Below are 23,642 nucleotides of genomic sequence, written 5' to 3' on the forward strand. Positions count from 1 at the left end.
TATGCTCTAATAAATTTGTTAGTCTCTAAGGTGCCACAAGTACTCCTGTTCTTCTTTTTGCGGATACAGACTAACACGGCTGCTACTCTGAAACTTTTAAAGATGACAGAAAGGAGGGGAGAATTAGATTTATGCCTTTTTTTCCTGAATACTTCTTTAAAAAAAAAAAAAAGCTTGAAAGGTTTTTGGTTTTTTTTAATGTGTTGTTTTTTACATTAAAAATTTTGGGTCACCTGTTTTTCCTGACATTCTTTATGAATGACTGGAGATCCACAAGATTTACGACATCACATATGCCACATAAGTGAAACCTGATTAACTGAGAGCAGAAGTGTTTTTTATTCAGACTGTTTACAACACTAGCTTTCTGTTAACAGACATTAAACTCTAATAGCTAACAATAACAGTTAGCTATTATAATAATAACAAACAATAGGAAGAAATGCTCTTATTAAATAATCAACTGAGGTGCAGATTTTGGAAAATTTACCAAATAAAGTGCAAATTTTCAATAAAGAAGCCATGCAAAATGACAACAAATATAGAAATACACATTTTTGTAACCTCCAAGCAGCTAGTATATCAACTAATTTGGTAATAGATGATATATTAACTTTTTTACTTTGATTTTAAAAACAACAAGAACCATTTTCTCTAGGCCACTCTGGCCAGCTACAATAGATTAACTCTTTAAAGCATACATGCAATACCTACTAAGAATTTATTGGTGCAGCTTAGTGTTTTAAAGGTATTTCTTAAAGTTTTGAAGATTAAGTTATTTAGTGTCTTTTGGTAAATATTCATCTGGCCTTTTAAAGACCCAATCCTGACCCTAATTTACATGGCTTTAGAAGATCCATTCAGCTGACTGTGTACCTGGCCAACTGATCCTGAAGAAGGCTGATCCAGCATGCAAGGTTAGGAAAGAGGGGACCCACACACACTACAGTCAAGAGGTTGGAGCTTCTCAATAAACAGTGGACTTGTACTAATGATTTTTCCTCCTCCCATAGCCCTATTTGTATTCCAAGCACTGTCCTTCACCTAGGTCTGCAGTAACACTCCAGCAGCTCCAGGGGCAAGGAGGTGAGATAGAATAAAATGACTGAGTTCCTTTATTAACATGGTGGTTCTTTGCATGGGAGGTAAAGGAAAGTTGATAGGATAGCTAGGAGTGGGTTCTTTCCTCCATCCTCTTCCCTGAGGCTGACAGTTCTAGGATATCAGTGGATGAGTGGTTTTAGGCTGCTCAGCGGCCCTCTTTTCTGTCTGAGACAAGTAGGGTGACCAGACATCCCGATAAAATTGGGACCGTCCCGATATTTGGGTGTTTGTCCTGATATTTGGCTCCGCCGGCAGCACTCAGCTTTTTTTTTTTTCCCCTCCACTGGCGGAATCCCCCCACCCCCTATGTGTCACGATATTTTCTTCCTCTCATCTGGTCACCCTAGAGATAAGGCATTAGAAGCATTCATTGAAACAGATAATTGTGGTAACTTCTTATTAGTGCTCATTCTTATTCTATTATTGATTATTAACAAATAGCAAAATGTAGTTGTCTATGCAAAAAAACAAACACACACAAAAAACTCTTCAGTGCTTCTTAAGAGCCCAGAGGATGACAGTGCATCATTGAGAGAACTTTTCCGCAATTCATGCACCAACTTTATTATTATCGTTATTATTTATTTCTATTATGGTAGCCCTTAAAGGACAGGGCCCCATTGTGCTAGACACTATACAAACATATAACAAAGAGATTGATTATAAACTCTTCGGGTCAGGGACTAGGTACAAGACTATAGACAGAACAGGCAGACAGGACAGACAGACAGAAGGAGCACAAAGAAACAATGAGATGATACTAGTCAGCTGCCTAACTATTCTCAGACATTAGAATCAGCTTCAAAATGAGACCTTCAATTAACAGTTGCAGATGACATCTGGGGGACCTGTCTAGTGCTTTAACTTTCCAAAATGTGAACTGTTTTTATATAATGCTACTGATCCTGAAAGATCCTCCACTCTCCTCAACAGTGACAAGCATATAATAACCAGACACAACAGCTGTCAAACCTTCTCAACCCCTCCCGCCCCCCCGCAAGTAATGTGCATCGTGCAACCATCTCCATGCCAGACAGTCATTTTGTGTTTTCTGCTTGATGTAGAAAGTGTTGACATAGACCATTCCAAAAGGTTCCCTTCCAACCCCATGAAATAATAATGTATTTGGAAGTTAAAAATAAATGTAGCCTAACTGATTTTGAATCCATTTTTTTACCCTGTTTTTACCTGTTTCAATACTTGGCTCCTGTGGTAGTTTGAGAATATCATCAGGATGTGGTTTGCAGAGACCATGGAAAGGCCCCAGGTCAAAACAGTCATGAAGCAATTGTATATTCACTTCAGAGCACACACTCATGAAACCTACTGCAGTGCCATCATCCTGAAATATCAAAACAACATGATCACACTCTTAAAAGCTGCAAGTCTATATAAAGACATGAATTTGGGGCACAAGAAAAGGCCAGACAGTCCAATATACTGCATACTTTTTATCTTAAACCCCACCTTAACAAAGCTACTTTGTACCAGGGTTTGAAAGATTTAAATAGTAATAGCCAGACTGGATCAGCCCGAACGTCCAACTTGCTCAGTATCCAGTCTCTGATAGTGGCTAATACCAGATACTTCAGAGGAAGGTACAAGAAAATGTAATAATCTTGACTTAAATATGCACAGGGGAAGAATAAAAAAAATATTGTTAGTTATGGTCTGTAAGGGTTGATATGTTTTTCCATATACCATTTATAAATAAATATTGAGATACAAAACATAGCTAAAGATGGCGCTCTGTAATTATAAATTTCAGAAAAGATTCTTGCTTAATCTAAAACCGTTTTTAAGTAAAATCTGGATCTAGCTAAATACAATGGTTGCCTAATTACTACACACTAGTGTACAAATTTCTTTGTGCTCTTAAATGGAAGAAAATATTTTATTTCCCTGTGACATGGTTTAATTCAGGGACAGGAAGCATAGTAATTATAAGCACTAGATAATTTAAAGGACATATAAAGCAACAAATGACTTAATAGATGCACAGGCAGATATGACAGCGATAAGGACCTTTTTTGCATTGATGAAATAGCAGGTGACATTGGTTTAATGCATGGAATTGGAATTTTCTTGCAAGTTACAATATTAAGCAAGAAACAGACACTGACAATAAGAATCATCATTGATTTTTCACTAAAACGAGGCAGGCAGAAGATAGCAACTTAATTTTTAGTATTATATGCAACCTATTGATAAAACAAATAACCACTATATGTATTTTTCCTCCTATACTTAATAAAATCTTGCGATAAAATGCTGGATTTGTCCAGCTGTCTTATCAAGCCACCAACACTTCAATAAAAATAAAAAAAAAAGTTTATTTTTTCCCCAAACAACAAGTGATTGTTTGTTTGTCTTGTTTGCGTAACTGAACAAAAGATGGGTCTCTGCAGTTGTCTGGCTGCTATGTAATTTTAGGCCCAAGGCTCAGCAGAGGCTGATTAACCAATCCATCTACCATATGTGCAAAAAGAGGTTGCCAGCTTCATTCTCTGCAGGGAAAATTGGCATCTATCTTGGTTCACATGGAGGCGTCTTTCCAATCTGCAGCAGCATTGGTGAGTCTATACTATGAAGGCCTGAAGCACCTTTTGCAGGTTTCATATTGAGCCATAAATGTATGATAGAAATATATTATTTATAAGATAGCTGTTTGTAATGTGTTATTACACTAATGGCTTATTGTTTACCGCTTGGTTTCAAACTACAGTGATTACATTTTAAAGATTTTTTTTTTTTTTTTTTTTTTTTTTTTTTTTTTTTGCTAAAGGAAGCAGATTTCTGGAGTTAAAGTAGGTTATAGCTCCTATCTGCCTACAATACTTCCCAGAATTACGAAGTATGGCAATTACATATTGTAAAACAGAATGCTCTTTTAGAAATGCATGCCCCTGAGACAATGTAAAATATCAATGTTTTAAAAATCCGTTTCATGCTGGCCACTCTCATTTCTCTTTTAATTAAGAAATTAATTCCTGATTTTTGGAGCTAGCATACATTTTCCTGCATGGATCAGGAGATGGAAACAAACTACAATATTCACTCATCTTGCCCATCTCTAGCATCTATGATTCTACCTTTTGGAGATATTTTTGACTATGTATCCTTGGTTACCAGTCATCCATGCAGTATTAATGTTGCTAGTGGATGTAATTTGGTTATTTATAACGCAAAGTGCCTAAAATAACAATAACTGATTTAAGATCACCTCTTCCAATTATCTCGAAAATCTACCGAATTGTCTAAATTGTAGCTTCATTTATATCACGATGAGAAACAAAATATACAAACTAATCACGCTGGGTTAGACGGTGGCATTTAGCCACAGTCCTCCATTGGAGGCACAGCTTCAGGAGCATACAGGCTGCCCCAGGGGGAGCATCGAAAGGCAGTGCCTGCCTGCACATTCCAGTTGAGCTAGGGTGAATACAAACTGCTGCAGCCCTTTAAAGGGTGTAACATACTGCTCACGGTATATCCAGCCACCTCTGCTGGCCTCTGCATGGGAGGAGCAGAACCATGACTCCCTGCCCCTTTTCAATGAGATGTTCCCGATGGAAACATCTCAGCAGTAATCTCAATGCTTCCTTGACCAGATGGGCTGATCTTCTGGATAGCGCTTTTACTAGCTACACAAGGACAGGGAAGCTCCTGGCTGCCTCCCACAGAAGAGCTGGCCAAGGTCGAGCTCTCAGTCAAGAGTAAATTAATACATTTCCATTCTTTTCTGAAAGAAGTTCTCATGTGACATACAATTATGATTCTATTGTCACTTAAGGCCCAAGTCTGCAAAGGGGGGAGCACTTGCTGTGAAGTACTGAGCACCCTCAAAGCGTAATGAGGTCAACATGAATTAAAGTCATATGGCTCCTCACAGACCATCAGAATCCCACAGAAATGGGCCCTTAATTTGCTTGCCCGCAATTTCCTCATCTGTAGAATGGGTGACCCTGCCGTCCTTTTAAGAATATTGTGAGGTACAAATGAGATTTGTAAAGTAACTGGGGATCTTCTGATGGAAAGGCATTTTAGAAATGCCAAGTATTGTTACTATTTATTACTGATTCACTTGTCATGTTCCATCCTTAAAGGATATACCCACTGTAAAAGGGCAATCATTTTCCTGAAAGAACGGAAAGCTTACTAGGAAAATGGCTGATTTTCTCAAGTGTCAAATGGCAATCAAAATTACGATTTTTGCTTTCTAAGGCATAGTTAGTTCTACTTAGTTCTTTTTTTATTCAAGAAGCCAGTGCACCAGCTGTTACCAAATACAGCATAATGAATGTTAGGGATACCCATGCCTAGTGTATGTCAAGGACCTACCTCACAAACAACAGCATGATTTTTTTCATCTTGAGCGTCTATGAGTTCTGCAAGGAAGTATTCTCCATAGGTTTCTCTCAGAATTTCATTCTGGTGCATGAAGATAGGCATGAGATCATCATGGTCTTCCACCCTGTAAAACAGATGTTCTCTTTTAGAGTCAGTTACGTCTTAAAACTTCTAATACTAGAATACTGATCCTTCACTCCCTAATTTGTTTTTCAGAGTGTAGGCAAATGATAACTTCTACACAAAGTCAACAGTGTAATTGAAATCAAATAAATGGTCATTTTTAGAATGTTGTAAAACAAAAAACAACTGATATTTTCAGTGTTATATTGTTAAATATTTTTAAAAACTCTTTATGAATTTATTCTGATGTATTGCAGAGAAGGACAGAGAATGAAAGAACTGATGTCTTGCTGGGCACACCAGAGGTAACTGAAAAGGGAAACTTGGGGAGCTGTTATTTCTTACAGCACAGACACTCTTTACAACACTTTAAACAAGAGATCTTACGAATGTAGCTGAAACCATGACTTTAAACATCGACCACCTCTTTCCTACTGGAGGTATGGCCCCTGCTGAAGCAGAAACCAAAGATCCATAAGGAAACCCAACCCCAGGCATCTTCGAACAGCCAGGCCTAGTTATGACACCTCTGTGAACTTCCCCGCCCCACTATTCCAGTATTGGCAATATAGCGGACTCTTTGCTGTGATGCTTCCATTGGCAGATGCAAATGACTCCTCTGATAACAGGATAAGTTACTGCTGCTCAGGCCAGAAATAACGTATACTACATTTTTGAGCGCCATTTACACTATATAGTGTGACTCCGATTCTACCCACCCACATCCTTGAATGACATGAAACAGAAATTCCACACTGCTGTTATAAAGGGGCTGCCATTGACTCTGAGATGGGGAATGAACATATTGAATAACCTTCTTCCCTGCAGTGCATCCAATGGCATTTACCAAAAAACGCATTGTGATTTTGCTATGCAACAGAGGGGAGTATACTGGCCCATGACAGTAACATAGGAATGAAACAAATACCATTAACAAACCAATAGTCTCGTCATGTTCATCATCATATATTTGTCAGTGGTCTATAACTACTACCATGACAAAATAAATAAAAAATGGGATAACGATTGAGGTAGGAGGATGCTTTTGCTTAGGCTCTTACCTGAAGATGAGAAATAAAAACTTGTCCTTTTAATGTATTGCTGAATTGCTGGCAGTGATTGCTAATTTACAAAGCAAGCCTACACACTCAAATGGCTGATCTAAAACCCCCAGCTGCAAAAAAACAACACACGGCTGTCAAAAATCTACATTCAATTGGCCAGATCCTCAGCTGGTAGAAATCTCTTAAAGGAGCCATACCAAAGATGGGCAGGGAGGAGCTCCCTGTGCCTTTACTATTCCCTCAGCACACCTGTGCAGAATCTGCCGCAACTGTGTGCTTTTGTGTGAAAGAGACCATTAAATTATCTAATTTCATTTAAAAGAATTAAATGTGCTTACTCGCTAGTTGGTGTTCTGTGACTTGGGGAGCTAGCATGAGCAACAGATGCATTCCCTCACCTCTGGTGTCAGTCAGCAAACGACCAATCAAAAGCAATATTTAGCATCAAGTGGTTCCCATTCCAGACATTGCCTCTAAAACGCCCAGTCAGTTACTTCTGAAGGTTAGCCTATGCTACACTCCCTAAAGGGAACCCCCTACCTTCTTTTTCATTGTGCTCAGGTAGGGGAGCTCTGAAATGAGGTCACCTTGCTCAGATCTGCACCCACTGGCAGCCATCTGGGCATGGGAACCACTTCATGGCTGGATGTTTCAGCACGTCAGCCCTGCAGCGAAGAACTGGAAGGAGCTCCTGGGTGGTTCTCCTTCTGTGTGGAGAGCCTGTGCTGTCTTCCATGGCTCTTGTGGCTGATGTCTGAAGATGGCACCACAGTGTGAAGCACTTGCTGCCTTCTTCATGAAGGCTGGGGAGCCTGGAGGCATAGCCCAAAAGGATGGTCAAAATCTCCTCACCTTCTCTGCCTGACACCTGCCAATCAACTTTTCAACATAAATCATTAAACTGAAGGGAGCAGTAAAGACTTAGGCCCCAATCCTACAACTTACTGCAAAGACAGACCCCTGAGTCCACATGGATTCCCACTGAAGTCAAAATGAGGCTCCAGCACAGGTGTAACGTTGCAATTTGCAGGATCCAGATCTTAACTACTTCTACTGTTCCTTCTACATTCAACTTGCTGTCAGTGTGAAAGCTACCTCAACCTGTCTCCACTTGGCCTGACGTACACTGTTGGCAGAGATGGTCCCTAAAGGGCCAAGAAGCAAACTCAGGCAAGCTTTAGACATTTGAGCCAACATGATGAATTGCCCCAAGAAAAGATAGGCATCCAGGGCAGTTCACTGAGCATATGGGTGATATGTCCCCCCTACCCCCCGCACTAAAACAAGTGGGCCAGCACATTCTTCACTTGTTAAAACTTATAGGCCATCTTTAAAGGTACCTTGGAAGTATAGCGCACTGCAGATAACTAGAGCATGACGACTAGCAATATCTAACAACCTCTTCGCTAACCACAGATTTTAAAAAGTAGAATGAACCACTATTGCTACCTTGAAATCTAAAAGGAGCTGGAGATCCCAAAGTACCCCAAGACCGTTAACATTTTTGGCAAAGAGTGGGCACATTACACCTACAGGCGGTGCAGTCATAATCTTTATCACACTATCATCATGTCGACCTATCGAGTATTATACAGATATGAAGTAATAAAGGGCTGGGGTGGCTACAATTAGGCCCGTCTGTTGGCTCAATTCAGATAATAAAACCAAAACTGGGACATGTATTGCCACCCAGAAGCAATGTGAGTGGTTATTTTGTTGCAAGGTCTCTAGTGACCTCTAGTGGTCAACTAACAAACACATTTCTTATAAATTATTCATCCAAGCACTCACACAATGCTGCAGCACATTTGAAAATGTTCTGTAACATAGTCAATTAATTACTCAGGAAACTTTTTATAAGGCTAGGGCCATGTAACTTGCAAATCCCTCAGAAGATTAATGGTCTTAAATCTCTTAGTTGTTAGTTCATCAATTTCCTTCATTAATTGGGGGCAATCCTTTTATTAAACAGCCTTTGAAAACCACTAGAAAATGTCATTACATGCTGTACTCCTAGAAATCTATAGGTCAGAGATTAAAAGGTTGCCTGATATACTATAGTAGTTTCCCTTTTCTTCAAGTTTTTGTTTTCTTTATAAACAGAGGTCACAAAACAACAGGATCAGTGTTCAAAATTGGCACCTTCCTGCCATTAAAAAAATAACTTTTTTTTTTCAAAATGATTTACAAAACAAAAATAAAAATAAGACATTCTTACAGTGTTCCTACAATACATGAATCAATAATAATTTCCATTATAGAGGGTTGTAAAGTTAAGCCTTAGTTAATTTACACTTCTTTCTTGTTTATTACGTAGTGTTTTGTTTTTAATCCATTAATTATGATTACATAACATTTATACTGTGATAGCTCCCAGAAGTCAGCTATGTCAAGGCCCTAATTTGCTAGGTGCTGCACTAATTTATAATAAAACCAGTCTTAAGTCTATTTTCTTTCTCCTTTTCCCCAGGAAGGGCAGTTGCACATGTCTGTATTTCTTGCTATTGTTGAGGGCCCTCTCCACTGGAGATTTTCACAATCAACCTCTCATTTAAAACCCAGAGTTTTTAAGTGTGTCAGTTTTACAGCGAGTTGTTGTTTCTGGTATGAAAATCCAATAGAAGAAAGGTGGGAAGCTAGGTATGTTAGGTTTTTGTCTCCTTTATTGTGTTTTAATTTGACGCATCCATTTCTCCATTTCCACTATGTCCTAAAACTCTAATGAATCAAAATATTAACAAAAGAGAGACTATTCTTTTTCCAATCCCTGGCTAATAAGAGCCATATTGCTATGAAAAATCTTGAAGAATTATGCTAACTGAAGGCCATGATATTAATTGTGAGATCTAAAAGGATTACTAGTGGTCCTTTAAAACAGACCACATACAGTTGTTGAACCAATCTGACTAGTAATCCCACCCCAATAATATTCTACCTGTGAGCAATCCCACTAGATATGAGTAAAGCTTCCAATATTCCCGCATCCTCATCACCATTAGTCACCAGTTGCTTTATAATTTTTGTTAAGCTTTTCTGGAATAAGGTGCCACTGAAACAATATCTAAAATTAATTTTCCTTTAGAACAGTACATACTAGATAAGCTTTTTTTTCTGAAGATCATACTGATAACAGAAAAATAGCCATTGAAGAATGGTTATTTTTCTGTTAACTCCTTTCTCCAACTTTTCAGAAAACTAACATAACATAACATCCTTTATGTTCCTATTGATCAAGTACGTAAAATGAAACCCTTAGTACCAAGTTTTCCTGCAGCCAGTGATTAAAAAACAAATAAATATAGGATCTGATTCCCATTTAGACCACTCTGGCATTTAAAGAGGCCTTAAAGTGGATGTAAACGTCCCAACAGTTCTGTTTATTAATTTTATGACAAATACTGTGGCCAAATTTGTAAATATTAGTAGAATGGCAGAACGGAACATAGGGTTTAAGCATGGCTTAAGTGGTGCATAGATGATTTGTGCTGACCTTATGCATAGGAGTGAATATGACCCTTAGAGTAAGACTACCCTTCTCCCGGTCATCAATGAGTCCTTTTATTCTTACATTGTCCCTTCTTTTATCATTCTCGGCACCATTAGTTTTAAAGATCCCACCTTGTCCCTCTCTCTCCATTTGCTTGATTCTGGTCTGAAGATTCAGTGTCTTCTCTTCAGTCTCTATTATATTAGATTCACTAATGTTTTGTTTTTAATACATAGTAGTTTGGAGTGAATATCAGCTATGCATGCCTTGATCTCTCTTAGTAACTCATTTGTTATCAATTTTTGCAGCAGGAAGGGTGGGTGCCTGCATGTCATCTTGTCTCCATCAGTGTGTCAAGACAAATACACCCAAGCAGTCAGACTGTTGTTTCATTCTGCATAATAGTTTTAGAGATTTTGTTCCTTTTCTGCTAGTAGTGACTGGATTCTTTCACATGATTTTTAAGTTTGGATGACAATCTTGGGGACCCTATACAGGTGGATTCTGCAGCTGCCCACTCCAAACTGGGAGCACAAACTGCCATCAGTGACAAAAATTTCCCACCCCACATCTCACTTCCATCCCTTACTGCAGTTTTTGGATAGGTAATTTAAATGGGCTTATATAAGCAAGAAGGAACTATGGGTAAATATAACGCACTATAAATTGTGACCCTAGTTATCCACCTGAAACCTCCACTTAAAATGACTCCATTAGTACAGCAGACCCTGGCTAAAACTAATAATCTACACACTTCATAATTCACACTCAAAAATGGTGGTCTCTCCGTTCTTCTCAGGCAAGATTTCATGGTTGGAAGCCTCTAGTGGGATCTATTACCATGTCTTCATTACTTTAACTGAATTTTATATAGTGTGTTTACTATGAAATTTCAAATAATCAGAACTAGACTTTCTGTTCAAATCCATTAGATTGTACTATAATTTAAACTTGCTGTTTTATTGTGCCAACCAGTGAAAGGTAAAAAGGGATAAGAAACACAATTTTTTTCAGTTAAACTGAAGTGTTAAACCTATATATTTACCACTATGACATTTCATTATACTGCTGCCACTGGCCCTTTTAAAGCAGTGCAGTACTGAAATTACACTCTCCCTCCTAAAACGTGAGGTTGCCTAAGATCACAGTTCAGGATTTGGGCCCTGATCCTGCAAGCCTGTAGCATGAGATAATTTTGGTATGCATGCAAAGCTCCACTGAAGTCAGTGGGGCTCCCCGTGAGTGCAACAGCCTCCCCACATGCTATGTGTTGCAGGATGGGAACCACAATGTTTACTTCTACAAACCACCCCCCTGCCTTTTTTATTTTATAAGAGGCAGCGGCTTTTCACACATATGGATACTATTCTACTGTCTTCCCAGATTGGAACAAACAAACACCACTGTAAAGGCAGATTTGTGATCTATTGTACACAGCTGTAAAGTAAAGAGAAGCACAAACAACGATAATTAGATCGAATGGCAAGGTACAGGCAAGGGACTTCAATATGAAAGCTCACTGGTTTGTGTTCTAGGGTGCTACAGCTTTATTTCACATTTTAAAGGTCAGATAAAGAATAACTTCAATATACAGGGGTTAAGCAAAGGATCAATTTACAGCATATTTTTTCCTGTGGGTAAGGGGGCGAGGGAACAGAGATTACTCTAATCTCATATCATTGACCCAGAACGTGTTGCTAGGCAGGTGGCTGGGGATTGCGTCAAAACCTTTTCATGGATAAGTCTCTAAAGAGTTTCCACTGAATGTCACTACGGATGCTAGTGAAGTAGAAAGGCAAATACAGAGGAAAAGGGAAGGAAAAGCATCAGTAGTAAACATAATTTAGCTTACTAGAAGAATCTATGACAAACTATACTAAACTATGAATTTTACAGCACAAGTAGTTACTTTATTTAAAAGGAGTAAACTGTTTGTTGGTTAGTTTTCTACTCTGCTTTTCATTAAAGCTAACCATTCCATTATTACCCTATATGTATTACAAAAACTCAAGCAAGATGGTATCCCTTCAGTATAATACTGGAATGGCTTTCTTAACATTTTCAATCATGTCAAAAATGTTATTTCCCAAACTGCATTGTTTGACAGCCCCCAAAGGTAAAAATGTTCTTCAGATTAATAAAGGACAAACATGATCGACAGAATCAAGGGGCATGGATACCTTTCAAGGCCCTGGAGTGAGTTTACCTTGCGCTATTACTTCAACACTAAGGTCCCTTCGCACACGATTGATTGATAGTGGAGAGTATAAAATATAAAAAAAGACTGAATGTGGACTTAAAGAGAAACGTGAACCAATCTGCACACCAATGTTGGCATGCTGAAATGTGTGTTAAGTGATTTTGCATTTGGGGCTTTACTGTGGTGGATGATCTTTGGAGAAAAGCATAAATTTCAAACCTGTAAAGAACATCCTAGAGCAGCATTTCGCAGTACATAAACACACAGAATGATTTAAGAAACATATTCCTCACAACTTCCTAGTTAAAAGAAACTGATTTTTTTTTTCTTTAAAAAAGGAATTGCAATGGAATACCTTTCCTGAGAGAAGAAAACACGTGCAGGTATTTTGTGAATAACACCTCTTGGTTATAGGGACCTAGACTATACTGAAAATGTTATAGAAAATAATAAAAGGGAGAGCAAAGAACTAGGGATGAATTTTGTAGGGATATCCTTGACCACCTAAGGCTTAAATGTGACAGAAACGCTACACTTCCAATGAGCTGGACGACTGAGAAGCAGACAGCCACACAGCTGGATTCTGCACTGTTTAACTATTTGTTGTTGTTGTTATTATTTTTATTACATTAGTGCCTAAAAGCCCAAACCGAGTTCTGGGCTCCACTGTGGAAGGCACTGTACAAACTACAGTTCCTGTCCCAAACTGGTCACAATCTAAATAAATAAGACAGACAAAGAGTGGGAGAAAAGTAGGATTATTATTCCTGTTTTCTTCTTGCACCCCCTCTGCAGCATGGAGGCCTGCCCAGGCAGACAGTGAGTAGAGATTGCTAAGGGGTTCCCCAATGGGTTTGTACACAGAGTACATTCACAAGTGCCAAACAATGTTTAGGAAGGCAGGCACTAGCATGTTTGAAGGATTGTTGGGCCTAAGGCCTCCTTACTCAGTTTTATTATGCAAATGCAATTCCTTTACAGCAAAATCTACTTACCCAGACCTTGCCCAGAATTTGGCCTAATAGGAGAAAACAGGAACTACACAGCAAGTTACTCCAAGAGGCAATGTGGAAGTTACAAAAGTTCTGTACCCAGTAAAATATGTAGCAACATGACATGGGGAAATAAATGGATGCATAGGAGAAATATCAAAATCTGGAAACTGTATTACTGCTATAAAACCGTCAGTTTAATCATATGGAAATAAGGCCACCTATCTTATAAAAAATACAACTAGTCTTGTGACAAATTAGAATAAAAGTAACTATGCAGATTTGTCATAGTTGTTGGTCCCAGGATATGAGAGAGAGACAAGATGGGGTGAGGCAGTATCTTGGTCCAGTAAAAGGTATTACCTCACCCACCTTGTCTCTTTAATAAAAGTAGCAGTCATGAGTCAACAGCTTGGGTCATCAAGAAAATTGGAAAATGTGAGGAGGAGACATTTAGGTGATTTAATGAAAATGACATTCTCAATTCGTAGTCACACGATTCCTTCAATTGATCCCGACAAACTCATACAGACAAAGCAGATGAAGGCATATTACCTTGCTTTGCGAATGTACAGCTGGGGACAATGTTGGTGCCTGTGGCACACAAACAAAGTAAAGTCCACATCAATTGTCGAACCTGGAACACTCATCATCCGCTCAAAAAAAGTTCCTAAGCCTGGGCCTAAGAGTGACAAAAACAAGTTAAAAACTATCAAGGAATTTCACCAAGAAATTTCTTAACCCATTAGTAGGACTGTTTGAGCAAAATGTGATTTCAAATTTAGGCCATGATACTGCGCTATGCTCTACTACCATGCCAGATCAGGACCATACACGGTTAGCCTTTTTATGTAATGTTAAGCAAGATAGCTGAGATTATGCTTTTCAAAGTATAAAATGCTATGTTAGGATTAGTTTTTCCACAGGTCTAGAGGACAATCATTTCTGTTAATATGTTGAAAACCACACAATTGTATTAATCATAATGATATGTAAGACTACACTAATTGTTTTAAGATTAAAATAATATTAAATAAACTCTTACCTAAATCCACATGACTTGGTACGAAAAGAAGAATAAAGTGCACTTCTGGTACTGCATTAAAAACTGTCCTGGACAAACAATATTACTTTTAGTCTCAGTAACGACACATATCAAATTTAGCAGCAAGTCTCTTAATGTAAGAAACTTTGTTCTCCAGTGCCTGAATCTTCCCTCATAAATGCACATGGCTAAAAGATTAAAATGTGATTTCTCAAAAAAGATTACATGAAAATTATTAAGGCCTTTTCACTGTTTTTTCAACCCCATTTCTCTCTTTAATCTTCTAATCCTGTGATTTCATATAGCTTTCTTTTTATATCAGTTCCTCAGTGGTGAAAAATTAAAGATGCCAGATCTCTGGTGGCAGATATTTGACCTGGAATCTGGATGAGCTGGCTTTTACAGTTACGGGGTAACTGTAAAGCCGACAGAAACAGCACCAAAGGCAATTTACTCTATTTACGTAGGGATGCCGTGCACTGAACCTCACTAACTTAAGCAGCACTTTGTTTGTTTGTGATTTGAGCTAGCACTCTGCTATATTGTATTATTTGTACTGCATAGTCTGTACCTAACAAACATTTCAGAGGATAACCTGCAGACAATGATTTTTCAGAAATATCCACAGCTTTTAGGCTTCCTGCACAACTGTGCACTATGAACCTTCCTATCCCTCCACTCGAAAAAATCAATTTTGTCCCAATGACCGCATGATATTTATGTCAAGAACAACAGCAAAAGATATAGCAAGAGATTACACTGTTAGGATTACACTGTTCAGAACTGTAAGAGTCTAGCTTTGAAATCTAGAATGTACATCAGGCTACACACAGTTGTGTCATGTCATGTCACATACTGAAATTGTTAAGAAATTTAGTTAATTTTCTTAATATTTACCTTTAAGCTTTTTTTGTTACATTACCATCTTTTAATTCCACAGTCTCTACAGGTGAGAGTTAGTAGGAAACTGTACATGCTTCACTATGCATCAACTTACACATCAACTCACCTAATGATTTCTTGGGCACATCCAACCGCATATTCATCATTTGCCACAAAAAGATGCATAAACAGTGTATTCAGAGGCTATAGTACAAAGAAACGAATGAATTAAATGAAATAAGATCATGCATATAGTGTTTTTTAAAGTAATTAAAATCTTAATATACAAATTTAATTCCTGATCCTGTCAGTACATACTTACGTGAGTAACTCGACACACATAAGTAGCTTCATTGACTAAATGGGACTAACTGCATGGGTAAATTTACTCACGTGTATAAGTGTTTGCAGGAGCGGGGTCTTAATGATTGGATTTGTGTGTGTCTCTCTCTCGCTATGCAGTAAATTAACAAAAAAAACCCAAAACACTTGCCTTACACTCAAGTTTGATATTACAGTTATAAATTTTAAAGTACCAGAGCTACATTTTTAATTTAACAAAACTTGATTGAAAACACTTTGTAATTTTTTTATACAGAAAGCAAAAAAACAAATCACACATTTCTAAAACAGTTATTCTGTAAACTGAGACCCAAAAACAATGCTACCATATGAAAATGTACGAATTGCCTGAATAATTCACATGTGGCTCAGTTATTCTTTACATAATGCAGCCATCCCAAATTCATGCCACTAGATCATCATATATTAGCTACATGCATGTTTACCTCTCCATCTAGAGTAGGGTCAGCCTAAAGATTCATATTTGGCATATACTGCTCTGCAGAGCTAACCTCACAAATGTCAGCCAGAGGAGTACACCTGAAGTGGAGAGGGAAACTACAGTTCGCTCATCAGTTTTGTCTTTTCATCCTTATTCCAAATGGTGAGACAATGAAAGCCTCGCTTAGACAGAGACACCGACAGATCATTCCTTTCAATGTTTTTTCCTTTCTTCTTTGCCTTTTAGATATGGAGATTTGCCCTGATCCTTGGGGTATTTTAATCCTTAACTAAAATCTAAAGTCCAGATTCACCAATATGCAATGTAGCCAGAGCATGGTTCCAGCAATGCAAAGCAGCCATAAATATGGTATAGCTGGCCAACTAAACTGGATTTCCTACTGTTTTGCATTGCTGGAGCAGCAGGAAGCAGCCAGAGTATACCAGTAAACCTGGCCCTAAATGTCAGGATCCATTTCGAAAACAGAGAGGTCTTTCCTTTCCTTTTTTTCTTTTTTTTTTTTTTTAAATGGATAGTATTATGGAAGAGAGAAAGATGGAGGAGAGAGAGAGGAAAGAGAGACTGGTCTGTTAAAGAGGTCCAAGTGTAGGACTGGGAATCAAGAACTTCAATTCCAATCCTGATTCTGAGTAGGGATGTTAACCAGGACATTCCTGCCAAGTTTCAGTTTGGGTAATTATATTCTGCCCATGTAAATGCCCCTGAGATTTTAATTGGATGTAGCATTCTTTACTTTATGACCTTAAACTATTTTAGTGTTGCTGTGCTCTTAAAAAGAGACACTTTCAAATTGAATTTTTCAAGGGGGGAGGGATAGCTCAGTGGTTTGCACATTGGCCTGCTAAACCCAGGGTTGTGAGTTCAATCCTTGAGGGGGCCACTTAGGGATCAGGGGCAAAATTAGTACTTGGTCCTGCTAGTGAAGGCAGGGGGCTGGACTCAATGACCTTTCAAGGTCCCTTCCAGTTCTAGGAGATAAAATAAATAAATAGAGATATCCTATTTAAAATTGTATTTTCTGATATGCCTTAATCCAATAAAGCACTTAAGCATGTGCTTAACTTTAGCTTTCATTTGAAGTCAACAGGAATACTCATGTGGCATGCTGAATTGCTTTTCTGGATCAGGACCATAAAACACTTTTAAAATGACATATCCTCAATTTCAAAAAATCCTCTTTTTAAAAATATAAAAAGGGTGGTTCTGCTTTTTGCCCATGTTCAGAAAGGACTTCAGGGCAGGCATGGGAGCAATAACATCACACATGCTCAAGCTCTCTCTTTTCCACCTTTTTTCTGTACACACTTCTGCCAGCTGTCTCTTCAGGTTCAGTTACAGCTTTGTTGATGATGATATTGGTAAGCACCCAGTGCACAGCCTGGGGAAAAGCATGCACCATCAACAATACAGTGGGATCAACTGTATTCAAAATACTGTCAAGTGCACAAAGAAAACAAACTGAAAAAAACATAGCATTAGTGTCTTCAGTTATAATAACTTTAAGAGTTTATTTTAATAACAGTATACACAACAATTTCAGATGGCACTACTGGAGTTGATAGTTTCTTTAAAACAGTTGCCTAATATCACTAGTGGATAACGTTATTTCTAGGCAGTTTGCCTATCACTTGGATAATTTCAGTGTTGCCAACTCCAGATGGTCAAAAATCATGAGATTGGCTTAACAATAAAACATTTTAGTTTCTCTATTTGCCTTCTGGGTTTTGAGCTTTTAGAATTCAAATTTTTCAGCTTTTCTCCACAACCAAAAAGGGCTAGAAATTTCCTTTTATGAAAAAAGGAACGTGGAGATTCTCGCATAATGATTTAACTCCAGAAGCTAGGGCTTTCAGAAAAATGCCAAATATAGCAAGACTCTCAATAAAATTCTAAGAGCTGGCAATAGTGTAAAAACGTATGGTGCTTTAGGGTGAGAGGTAATGTTATAAAATCTAATATGTTATCATTTTCTAGTGTTGAGAATGTTTAGGACCCCAAGTGATGTGCTTTCAGTGAGTCAGAACATTTGTGTAGAAAAACCCATTAGCCAACTTAGTCAAACAACAAAGAAATCACTTGGAATGGAAAACAAAACAAAAATCTCCAGTAGAAGGAATACCATTTTTTACGCTGATCTTCCCAAATCCCAGGGAATAGCAATACAGGTAACAAGGGTAATGCATCTCTAACATCGGTTGCAATTTTATTGTGTCCCCCCTATATTGTACCAAAAATTGAACACATACAGTATTCAAAAAAAACAAAATGAAAACCAAGTTGAGGTCCCACAAGTGAAACACATCTGAAAAAAAATAACTACTTACTGTGCACTTTTTATCATTGTAGTTTTCATGTAAGAATGATTCCCAATCAGCTTGATCAACAATATTCCAATTTGGATAGTCCAAAAATACAGCCTGGGCAAAAACCTCATTCTTCTTGCTGAGTGTCACAGCAAGGTTAGCTTTTTCTCTGTGGAAACAATTTTGATTTGCAAAAGTTAAAGAAATGACAAAAAGAAGATTCAGAAAGTGATTTTAGATTTCTTAGTCTTCAAGTTAACAACTGTTCAACAGCATCATGAGGGAACCAGAGGATAGGGTCGCTGATACTATCTATACAAACACTTCCTGCCAGTAAATCCATCTTCTCTGTGTGACCAAGAGAGTTTAACAATCACATTTTCAAAACTGGCCACTGATCTGGGGTCCTCTGATTTTAGATGCCCAACTTCACAGAATCACAGAAATGTAAGGCTGGAAGGGACCTGAAGAGGTCATGTAGTCCGTCTGCCCACGCTGAGGCAGGATTAAGTATACCTAGACCATACATTTGAGCCATATTGGACCCAGTTTTCCAGAGGTACAACTGCAACTCCCACTGACTTCAGCTGGAGCTGTTGGTACTCCCCACTTCTGAAAATCAAGCCCAAGAGATCTTAAGCTGGGCACAGAAACTGAAGCACCCAAAATCAGTAGACACTTTTGAAAATATGGACCATAAAGCTGTGTCTGATTTATTACTGGGTATTTACTGATTACTCTATTAGCCTACACATGACACAACTAGTATGTTATCCATCACTCAGAGAACAAAGGGGACAGCACCTTCTGAGTCTGTGAACCTTGAATCATAGAATATCAGGGTTGGAAGGGACCTCAAGAGGTCATCTAGTCCAACCCCCTGCTCAAAGCAGGACCAATTCCCAACTAAATCATCCCAGCCAGGGCTTTGTCATCTTGGATCTTCTTGCTGTAAGGCTGGTGGTGCTGGTAACTTGATGTAAGTGAGAAAGCTGTTTAGACAAAGCTTGTAGCTTTTTAAAATTAAGAATTGTACACTAGAAAGTGTGTTTTATTTTGTTTTGTTTGTAACCATAATTACCTCATTTACTCTTGCTTAGTATCACTCAGTGGCACCGGAATAGGAGGGGCCAGGGCCCTCCCACTTTTTGAAAGTGGATGTATACCACTTTTGAAAGTGGATGGGCCTGGACCATCCACTTTTTGGCAGGGGCCCGACCCCCACCCCTCCTCTTCCTCCCGAGGCCCTGTCCCCCTGACCAGGCTGGTACAGCAGCTGGAGCCCAGCCAGGGTCCTGGGCAGCTGTGGGGTGCCACGCCGTGGACCTTCTACCTGCTCAGGTTAGAGGGGCCCAAGAGCAGGCCCCAGCCTGCGTCCCCATCCCACGGGCCCCGCACCCAGGGCAGGAGGATCTGTGGCTCCCCTCAGCTGCCTGCATGCAGCTCTTACCAGGACCTGGCTCCAACTGGGGGGGGGGGGCTGCAGCCCAGCCACGGTAAGAGCAGTGAGGGCAGCTGTGGGGAGCCGTGCCATGGTCCCTCTACCTCCCTTGGGCCAGGGGCCTGTGGGGCAGGAACACAGGCTGGGGGCTGCTCCTGGCCCCCTCAGACCGGGCAGCTGGAGAGACTGTGGCTCCTGGCCTGCTCTGGCTTGGGGCAGGGCCTCAGACAGAAGAGTAGAGGTAGGGGGCCCAGGCCCCTGACCCCCCAACTTTTGGGTAGGTTCTGTCACCCTTGGTATCACTTAAATCTATGTTCTTTATTAAGAAACATATTCTTAGTTTTACTATGAATTATCTCAGTGCTGTTATATTGAAATAAAGTGAGAGTAACAGGATACTGACAGAGACCTCTCTGGGGAACTTGAGAACTGGAGTTCACTGATTGTTACCTGCAAGACAAGGTTAAGATTGGCAGAGTTGCAAGGCAGGGAGCTGACACACAATCGAGCAAAGCTCTCTCTTGTGAAGCAGAGAGGTAACATGGTGGCTTATGATTTTGGGTACCTTGAGGAGAATGTCATGTATGTTCTTAAAATGTTGCTACTTACAAAAGATAGATGACATTAATCCTTCCAAAAGTTTTTTCAGTAAAATAGCTGATGAGACTGATAATACCAGAAACATCATGTGCTTCCGTTCTTCTGACATTGACCACTTCTGTATTTCCTCTTACAGAAGTTATTGCAGTCATTTTATACACTGTAGCAAAAACAAAGAAAACACTGCTGTTACCTAATGTGAACGGCTTCTGCAGTGATTTCAGCCTTGAAGTTAGTCATTCTAGATGGGATTTTCAAAGGGAGGAAGGAAGTTAGGCAGTTAAATCCTAATGAAAATCAATGGGATCTGAGTGCCTAACTCCCACAGGCCCCTTTGAAAACCATAGTCTCAAATTGGATGTAGTATAATGGTTACCACCTAAAATATTACTGTACAGTGAGGGAATGTTTTTAATGGCCAACAACTGCATGAAATGGTTTTACATTTAGTTGTAGACATTTCTATAATGCTCATCATCAGAGCATCCGACCGTTTCAAACTATTTGTCCAAAAGCCAAGTTTTTAAATCAATAAGATTATTTACACTTCAGGAAGAGTGGAAGGCTTTACTGAATAGCCCTAACCCTGGATGCAAATAAAAATCTATTTTGCAGTTCCATGTGCAATGTGTTTGTAGTGTCCTCGTAACCCATTTTGTCCTTTGTATACCTAACAGTTTCATAATATATAATGTGATATGAATTCAGTCCAACTGTGATTAACCAACAAAATCTTACCATAGTTACCTTTCAATTCTGTTGCCACCTAGCATTCAAGTTTAAATGTATACATACCAAATAATGTCACAATTTAAAGTAAAAAAACCTAAGCATTAAGGTATGAAAATGAACAGTTCAAATACCATCACAGTTCATACAATAACTCACATACAAGATTATATGTAAAATATAACACTGCCCATTCAAAAATAAATAAATAAATAAATCTTTACTGTGCTCGCCATCCCGTCCCAGACTCTAGCTATAGACTAGAAAATCTTTTATACTCATCCACCCTACATCATATACATTTCCCATATCAGCTGCAACCCCAGGCAAACCACCACAATCCCAAGTATGGCCCACACATCCTATCTCAGAACATCTACCAGCACACCTGTGTAATATGAGGCAGAGACACCAACATCTCATCTTATATCTTCCCCTTTATAGAATAGAGACATGAGCCCACCCCAACTTCCCATTATAGTCAAGAGGCCACACCATATAGTATCATAGGTCCCAGTCCTGCAAGTTTATATTTGCGGATCTCTATGCTCACACTGAGACCAGTATGTTTGAATGGAATTACATTGATGTGGTTCTCTGAGCAGAATTGGGCCTTACTGCCCATATACATTCCAGAACCAACTTCTTCCCATCCGCCATTCCAGTATTGGGCAAAAGACCCAGTCTACCCCATCTACTGTCCCTACAGGAACTGGGAACCTCACTTTACCCTCCACATTCACCATCCTCACTTTCCAGATACAGACTTTGCATCCAGCATTACTCATTCCATGCTACACATACATTAGACTCTAGAGGCCACTGATCTCAGACTGCCGCATTCATCACAACAGTAGAGAAGAAAATGGCAATGACGTCTGTAGAATTAATTATATTTTCTTGCGTAAACAATATTTTAAATAAATGTCTTAAATTATAATACTTATGATGACAGGTATATTTTGGTTAGAGAGTTGATAGTTGAATGCTGATTTTTAGAATGGGCAAAGAGAAGGCTCCACTTAATACACATTTACTTAAAAGGTTGTATGAACTGAACTTGAATATTTATCTACTTTTCCTTAACTGCTCATGTCCACACTTTTAAATTGATAATCTTTTTAAGAATTGTAATTGTACTGTATACCTCAATTTTAACTTTTAATGGTAAGCAGAAACTTAACTCTGTTAAATATACTTTTTGGTGAATTTCCATGGTTTGTAGTTGGTTGCTTGTGTTCTAAAAACACTATGCAGCTATGAATTTATTTTCTAAATGCTTTAAAATTAAGACTGTAGGAGCTAGGGAAGGTCTCAGAAGGTCCACAGGAGTAATGCCCCTACCATCTATTTCACAAAGTGCACAGACCAAATATGACATTTTAAGAGCATGGATAGGAAACATATTTTTCTTGCATTAGCTCCTGTAGGTCTAAGATATGCAAAGAAGGAAGTTGGGGAGTGGAGGAGAGCTGAGACAGGGAGCACTGATTAGGAGCAGAGAATCTGGAGAACCATGCAGGTAAATAGGGGACTCTGCTCCCTGCCTGCTCCAATTCTTCCAGTAATTGCCTCTCTGGTTTATCAACATTAAACAAACACTCTTTTTAAACACAACAGAAATTTCCCATCCTAACCATCTTTTCTCTTTAGGTGAGTTGAGGCTTATATCCAAATCAGATCAAATATGTCAGATATGTACTTGTGATAAGATTATGTAGGAAAAGGTTAGCACAGTCCCAAGTTTCTGACTGTGGAAGAGTGATGGGATGCACAAATTCCACACTGGATCAGGGCAAGAAGGAGTTAATTAACTGTCCTGGAGACAAGGACTATGGGCAGCTCCTCCCACTCCACCAATGTCAAGACTGGAAGGAATAAAAATGGACACATCAAGCTTCAGAGTAGGGCTACCCCTGAGGTTTTCTAACTGGAGGGCACACCCTCCTACGGTGTGCAGTTTGGGGTGGGGGTAAGCAGGGCTCGGGGAGGGAACGTCACTTCCACTCCCTAACTCACCAGCCTGTGGGTCAATGTCAACATCCACTGCAGCCGTGCTGATTTCTGCTCCCAGCAGCCTCCACACCCAGCGCTAGCTCTGCCCCCAGAGACCATCACACACCTTTGCCAATCCTGAAAACCAAAGGGGTATTGTGTCTATTTTTATTTGGGCTGGGGAGGTGCAACCAAGAATTGTAACTGAGAGTGGGTGAGTGTCGGGGGGCACAGTTCAAAAAGTTTGAAAACTGCTGGACTATCCTGACAGTGGGCTGTTGGGTTTGAGGGAGAGGACTCTGGGGGTGGGCTGAGGTTTGGACTGGACGGGGGTCAGCTTTGGCCCAATGCCGTCAGTCTGGGCTGCATTTTAGAGCGAGTGGGAAATTCATTAGCTCACAGGAAGTCTTCCCTTTGGCTCGCTAGCACAGATCTGCTGTCTGAAGACAACTCTGTGATGGTAATCCTGTTGCAACTTACAGTAAATGCTACACTGCCACAAGACTGACCTTTCTACAGGGC

General features: G+C 39.3%; 1 protein-coding gene across 1 annotated transcript in view; it reads right to left on the minus strand.

Annotated features, from left to right (window-relative positions):
- CFAP61 (cilia and flagella associated protein 61) overlaps positions 1 to 23,232 on the minus strand; it is a 182,367-nt gene extending 159,135 nt beyond the window's left edge. Inside the window, exons 1-8 of the mRNA XM_034764040.1 lie at positions 23,145 to 23,232; positions 20,406 to 20,556; positions 18,377 to 18,524; positions 15,375 to 15,451; positions 14,366 to 14,433; positions 13,876 to 14,002; positions 5,446 to 5,578; positions 2,293 to 2,446 (exon numbers count right to left, since the gene is read on the minus strand). Of these exons, the coding sequence (XP_034619931.1) occupies positions 2,293 to 2,446; positions 5,446 to 5,578; positions 13,876 to 14,002; positions 14,366 to 14,433; positions 15,375 to 15,451; positions 18,377 to 18,524; positions 20,406 to 20,548 (850 nt within the window). The 5' untranslated portion in view covers positions 20,549 to 20,556; positions 23,145 to 23,232. The remainder of the gene's footprint in view (positions 1 to 2,292; positions 2,447 to 5,445; positions 5,579 to 13,875; positions 14,003 to 14,365; positions 14,434 to 15,374; positions 15,452 to 18,376; positions 18,525 to 20,405; positions 20,557 to 23,144) is intronic.
- Between the last annotated feature and the right edge of the window lie 410 nt (positions 23,233 to 23,642).

The sequence above is a fragment of the Trachemys scripta genome, chromosome 3 (genome assembly GCF_013100865.1).
Source record: "Trachemys scripta elegans isolate TJP31775 chromosome 3, CAS_Tse_1.0, whole genome shotgun sequence".
Taxonomy (NCBI): Eukaryota; Metazoa; Chordata; order Testudines; family Emydidae; genus Trachemys; species Trachemys scripta.